This window comes from Syzygium oleosum, unplaced genomic scaffold (assembly GCF_021117445.2).
Source record: "Syzygium oleosum isolate NSW1041296 unplaced genomic scaffold, Sole_v2.1 Sole_v2.04, whole genome shotgun sequence".
Taxonomy (NCBI): domain Eukaryota; kingdom Viridiplantae; phylum Streptophyta; class Magnoliopsida; order Myrtales; family Myrtaceae; genus Syzygium; species Syzygium oleosum.
The window spans coordinates 3390575-3396873 of NW_026607488.1; the positions used below are offsets into that span (position 1 = coordinate 3390575).

Here is a 6299-nt window from a genome sequence, read left to right on the forward strand (position 1 = left end):
TTATGCATCACATCGTCAACCGAAGTTACGTGACAATCGATAGGGATCTTACACGAATGGTGGAAAAAAAGGAATCGATTCTTAAAGTCATACCGAAAAAAAAAAAGCAGAAACCGACAGTATAGATAACCATAACATTTCTACATTGTGACTGGCGATGACGACGACGACAACAACGAATCCCGTCCCACATCACGGGATCGAGGATGGGTCTGAATAAAATTCGCCACGATCTCATGCGTGATATTATGTGCATCTCCCGAACACTAGTCTCGATAAGCGTGTAAAGATCGTTTATATTAGGAGAAATAATATGTTTTGATTCGTGCTATGTTTGGAAATAGGAGGGAGTTGAAAGGAAAGGGGGGGAGAAAAATTGAAATAAATGGAAGGGAAGAGAAAAGAAATTGTAATCTTCATCAATTCAGACATGGTGTAAAAATCTCACTTGCATTTAAAAAAACAAAGTGAAGGATAAGACTAGAAAGAAGAAATGCTTCGAAAGTTGATGAACATTTGCTTCTTTATGTTTTCACCCAAACATGACAAACATTATGCTGAGGATACAATTGGCGCATCTTGAGTAACTATGCTGTATCGATATGTGCATGTAATTCGTATCTCTAACATTATCTCTAATACGTTTCTTATTCCTACTTCCCGAGTAATTTCCATGCTGAATCATCCATGAAAGATGAACCATTTGAGTGGCCCAGTTGGCAAGTGAGAAGAGTGATGTGAAGATAATCCGTAAGCCTGCACTGTGACACAATCATTAATGTCAACATTCCTTGCCTGGTTTGGATGATGCAGCTCCCCTCTTTTTTTGGCGCATGATCGCTTCTCCTTCGGCTATAAAGATGAGACCCTTTGCGCTCCAAAGCACTCACCCCAACACCGGTTCCTGTTCTTCTCCCCATAACCAACCAACGTCCCTCATACTTTGAAAGGGGCACAGAGAAGGACTCTTCCTTATACATTCAATTGGGGTTGTGTGGGTTCTTGCTGTTTTTTCTACTTTTTGAGGTGAATCTTGGTGAATTCTTTTGCTTCTTGGAGATGGGTACCGAGAGTCTCGCAATCTTGCACACCAATGGGTTCTCCAAGACTCGCAATGAGGGTGAGAGAAATGTGGAGGACAGTCCGGCCGATGGTTGCATTTGGTTTGAGGAGCAGATAGATGATGATCTCAAATGGTCATTTACTTTGGAGAGGTCTGTCCTACCTACTTGAACTGTTTATGTCACTTTGTCTCTAGAAAGCCAAGAAATATATATACTTGGATGAAGATTGAGGGTGATTAGCTTATCAGACTTGAGGAACAGGTTATGGTTGAGTTTCATCATCAGAGATTATTCGTTTGCACAGTTAGTACTTGACGGTACATAACATAGCTAAAACCATGCAGGGTCAAGTTTTCACAATTCTTTTTCCACATAAGCATTGTTATATACCTTTGTAGTGCCAATACGTTTACTCGAGTATGTAATTTCCTCACCACCATACTTCTACTACTATGGTGGAAGGTATGATTAATTGCATTAAATGGATGTGATTATTGACGAAGTCTTACTCTTCCACAGCAGGAAGAAATATAGAAACAGTAAGTAGTAATCGTCAAATCATGTTGATCTTGATACTAGGCTTATTTTGTTTCTCTATTCCTTTTCTTTAATGCATTGGCATGGGAATAGTATGCACGTATGCAGTGTTGATTGATTTGCATATTTGCAAAAATGTCAGATTTGTTTACTTTGTCCAGCATATGGGAAGTTGTCGCAATCTTTTAGGATTAATCCAGTGTTCTCTGTTTAACTCGAGTGGTCTATTTTCCTATTGTTTCGCAAAAGAGCAATATGGAGAACTGATTCTCTTCACCCATTTCTCTAGAGTGCTAGATAGAGGGACAAGCGCTTATCAGCAGATAGCTCTCCTCGACACCAAGCGATTTGGGAAGGTCTGTTCTGTTTCTCTTGCTCCCAGTATGGTTGTCAACATGGTGAACGAACCGTAACGTGTTGCTTGGTTTCAGGTCTTGTTGATAGATGGGAAAATGCAGAGCGCCGAAAAGGACGAGTTCATATACCACGAATGCTTGATTCACCCTCCTCTGTTATGTCATCCAAAGTAAGTCCCCTACAGGAAGTTGTGTTCACCTTTCATGGCCTCATTCACAAGTCCTTTCTCATTTGTCCCTTGGGGATCGAACTTCCCTCTTTTTTGTTTACCACATTACTTGAAGGTTTCAAATAGTGTTTAAATTTGATTCAGATGGCATTTTTATATATACGACCGCAGGTACTCCTATGGTGCAATGTGCTCATTAATACAAACTTTTACTCGGTCTATGAAACTAAATTTTAAGATAGTGCTATAAGTTTATCTGTTATTCTCATAGACATAAATTTTCACTATGATGGCGAGTGCATTGAATTTGGAGAAGTCTTCACTAAGATGCCTGCGCTTAAGTTTCCCAGTTTCATCTTAAATCTGTAAGTTAGCTTGTTTATATGTTTTCTCAGTCAACTGCATTTAACTTTGATGCGTTCATTGTCATGTTAGCCCGAAAACTGTGTTCATAATGGGAGGTGGCGAGGGTTCGGCTGCAAGAGAAGCACTTAAGCACTTGTCAATTGAAGAAGTGGTCATGTGTGATATCGACCAGGTAACCCAGACAAATTATGTTTTCTCAGTTTGAAGTTTGCTAAGTTAACATCGTGTTTGCATGAAGCGTAAAAAGTCTCAAATTCAAATTAAATCAAGAATTACATGGACACTGTGCAGTCTAAATGTAGTAATTGGGCCAAGCCACATCTAATGATCCTCAAGGTTCAATAGAAGTCTTGTTACAGATGTCTTGCAGTTGTCGAATATTTTAATTTATAGTTGAAGACGTCGTCTTGACTTAGGTCAGTCGACATGGGGACTATACAAAATGTAACTTCTTATTGACAAAAGAAATCGCTTTTCTTTAGATCCATATTGAATAGCCATGGCTACACTTAATTCTAGTAGATGCTTACGCTTCATATGCAAATTGAGCGTGTTTTTGCAAACATTCTTCTCTGATGAACTGCAGGAAGTGGTCGATTTTTGCAAGAAACATCTGACTGAAAATCATGAGGCCTTTTCTAGCAAGAAGCTGAAATTAGTCATAAATGACGCAAAGTAAGTCGTGTGTATTTCATTTGTAGTAGATCAGTTGGATAATTTTAAGCTGATCGGGTGAACATCTCTGTTAAAGGGCCGAGCTGGAGAATAGGAAAAGTAAGTTTGACATTATAGTTGGAGATCTAGCTGATCCAGTTGAAGGAGGACCGTGCTATCAGCTCTACACCAAGTCATTCTATGAGAAGATTATCAAGCCTAAGCTTAACAAGAATGGTATATTTGTCACTCAGGTACCCTTCTCACAGTTTCACTTTATCTCTGTTGAGTAACATGTGACTTCCGAATTCTGTTTCAGCTCCAGGAAAAAAAAAATCATATGGTTTTGGAGAATTTAGTCTCAGTAGTGAGAAAAATCTGTTTACTGTCCTTACCAAAAAAAAAAATCTGTTTACTGTAACTCTCTTTGCTGGTCTGTACATATTGAGTTTGGACTTTCTTACGGTGCAGGCAGGACCAGCAGGCATTTTCACCCACAAGGAGGTCTTCTCATCAATATACAATACAATTAAGCAAGTTTTCAAATGTAATTCTCTCTACCAATTGAAGCCTTGCTTATTTATTCATTGTCTAACAAGCTATAAGCCTGCAAATCAGCGCTATATAATGGACAGTGCCTTTTCATCTTTCTGCAGATGTCATTCCTTATACGGCCCACGTGCCATCTTTTGCTGATACATGGGGATGGGTCATGGTATGTCTTGGCTTGCTCGAAATCATTCAGCTAGTTAACTTTTACTTCATGTTCTGTATCATATTCTTGATGTGTTTCTTGAATCAGGCCTCCGATGAACCGTTCTCTGTGGATGCCAAGGAAATTGATAGGAGAATAGAAAAGAGAATCGATGGGGATTTGCTCTATCTCAATGGTGCCTCGTTCCTTTCTTCAGCCACCCTGAACAAGATGGTTTTGACCACGTAAGTGAATGGTTTTCTCCGCTACTTGTGCTAATCGAAAAGTGGCATTGACTGCATTTTTCTTCACCAGATCATTGCGTACAAGTTTTTTGATTTTATTGAGTTTCCGTGCGTCGTTCAGACTTTTGAAGGAAACCCACGTCTACACGGAAGAAGATGCGAGATTTATACATGGACATGGTGTGGCTTACCGCCGCTGAGGGCTCGAGCCTCGGTTTGATGGGAATGGCTGTACAGGAAAGGGAGATCTTGAGTTGCTGTGAAAAAGATTTAACATAAATCTTATTAGACGGAAGAAATCCATCAAGCAATTGTTAGAAGAAGCGACGACAGTTGTTTGAATCTGTCTCTTTTGTCCTTCCCACTTATGTCGGCTCGATTCAACTGTTTACAGAAATCAAAATCAATGCTGAACTGAATGACAGCTTTTTCCCTTTGATCCATCCGCAGGCATTCCTCAGTTTGCTATTCATTTACATGGATGTTATTCCCATTATCTTGTCTGTCGAATCGCGGATTTGGGAAGGTTTCTGACTAATCTGATGCATAAGTGAAAGGCATATCCAATCCATAACTTGAGAGTCACTTATGTGAACGTAACACTGAACAAAGTAAAGAATAACCACTAAAGTGAAAATAATATTTCCATTGTCATCATCCTGAGGATGATACAAGCAATGTATCAGATCGCCATGACCCTTTGAGCATTAAGCTCTAATTGCCTTTGATGGATTTGGGAAGGTTTCTGACTAATCTGATGCATAAGTGAAAGGCATATCCAATCCATAACTTGGGAGTTATTTATGTGAATGCAACACTGAACAAAGTAAAGAATAACCATCAAAGTGAAAATAATATTTCCATTGTCATCATCCTGAGGGTGATACAAGCAATGTATCAGATCGCCATGATCCTTTGAGCATTAAGCTCTAATTGCCTTTGATGGATTTTTTGTTAATTCATCCTCAAGGTTTTGACTTGTTTCCTCCAATGGCTGGACCTTAATGGTTGTATGCACAGTCAGCCCATTTATGTCGGCCCAAGAGATATCGATCATCGCAAGCCCGCTAATGTGGCAGAGGTTACTCAGCCCAAGTTTGCACGGGCCATCTTTGCGAAGCCTGATGATACCCAATTATTTCATCAACTGAATTTTCTTTTTCTCTGTCTTAATTTTCCTTTATTTCACAACATGACAGCTCTAAGATTCAAAAGAAAACGAGAGGAGTTGTGAGAATTGTCATTTATTTTTGGGCCAAATTGTTTTATGAATTGAGAAGTTCCTTTAGGAGTGATTGGGGAATGGAACCTAAGTGTGGGTTGAGTTCATTTGAATGAAGAACACATACATGTTAACCCCCCCAAAAAAGGAAAGAGACATGGAGCTCCAATTCAAATTGGGTGCGGGGCTTTTGCTAATTGGTCCTTTTTCTCTGGACCCTCCTCTTTTTCGAACGTCAGAGAAATATCATCTCCATCACTCACTGTTGGTCACTGCTTGGTTTGTACTTGCAGGACAGAAGGCAAAAGCTGCAAAGCAATCAGTGGAGAATTCTTTCTAGGGATTGGCAATCGAATTCCTTTTCTCTTTATTGGGTTGCAAAAGCCAAAGTTGCCCACGTAAGTTGGGACCTATCTCGCTCTTTCTGTATCCTCGAGCTAATCCTATCTTCACCTATTTCACATTTCGAATGCATGTACATCTTTTTCCCTTTTTATTACAGCAATAAGGTAGTACCGTGCCTCGGATAGGAATCAAACTTGTGATATCCGTACTAGGTTTTTGAAACCTAGCATCCCATTCATTTTACTACATTATCGAATAACAAATTTCTTAAATTAAAAAATTAAAACAATAATTAAATATAAAATAATATTTGGATTCTAATATAAAAATAAAATTCAAAATAAAAAGATAATGGACAAATTTCATTTTTTATTTATTTCTTTTATTCATATATTTGAATTTCGTTATATTCTATAATTTATATTCTGTATATATATATATATTATATTTAGTATCTATATTTATTCCATATTTTAGGTATATTAGTATAGTTTATTATTTAATAAAATTTTTATTGAGGAATGGTGGAGGGGAAAAAATAAATAAAAAAAAGAGGAAAATTGATTTTAAAATAAGTAAATAAAATGAAGTAGCGAAAACCCTATTTTAAATTAACAAATTCAAACTTGAAATGGATCTTTCTATT

At 38.1% G+C, this 6299-nt stretch overlaps 1 protein-coding gene across 1 annotated transcript; it reads left to right on the top strand.

Annotated features, from left to right (window-relative positions):
• The first annotated feature begins 666 nt into the window (after window positions 1-666).
• LOC115688634 (thermospermine synthase ACAULIS5-like) lies at window positions 667-4529 on the top strand. The gene is made up of 10 exons (XM_030614514.2): window positions 667-1214; window positions 1891-1957; window positions 2033-2127; window positions 2563-2665; window positions 3080-3168; window positions 3245-3401; window positions 3619-3694; window positions 3804-3862; window positions 3950-4086; window positions 4208-4529. The coding sequence occupies exons 1-10, from the start codon at window positions 1060-1062 to the stop codon at window positions 4284-4286; spliced, it is 1017 nt and encodes a 338-aa protein (XP_030470374.1). The 5' UTR covers window positions 667-1059; the 3' UTR covers window positions 4287-4529.
• Window positions 4530-6299: the final 1770 nt, after the last annotated feature.

Bases quoted from the DNA above. Each gene is read 5' to 3' on its own strand.
- LOC115688634 (XM_030614514.2), top strand. From the start codon at position 1,060: ATGGGTACCGAGAGTCTCGCAATCTTGCACACCAATGGGTTCTCCAAG. The intron at 2,128-2,562 runs GTAAGTCCCCTA...TTGTCATGTTAG, and splicing joins CCTCTGTTATGTCATCCAAA to CCCGAAAACTGTGTTCATAA. The intron at 3,695-3,803 runs GTAATTCTCTCT...ATCTTTCTGCAG, and splicing joins AATTAAGCAAGTTTTCAAAT to ATGTCATTCCTTATACGGCC.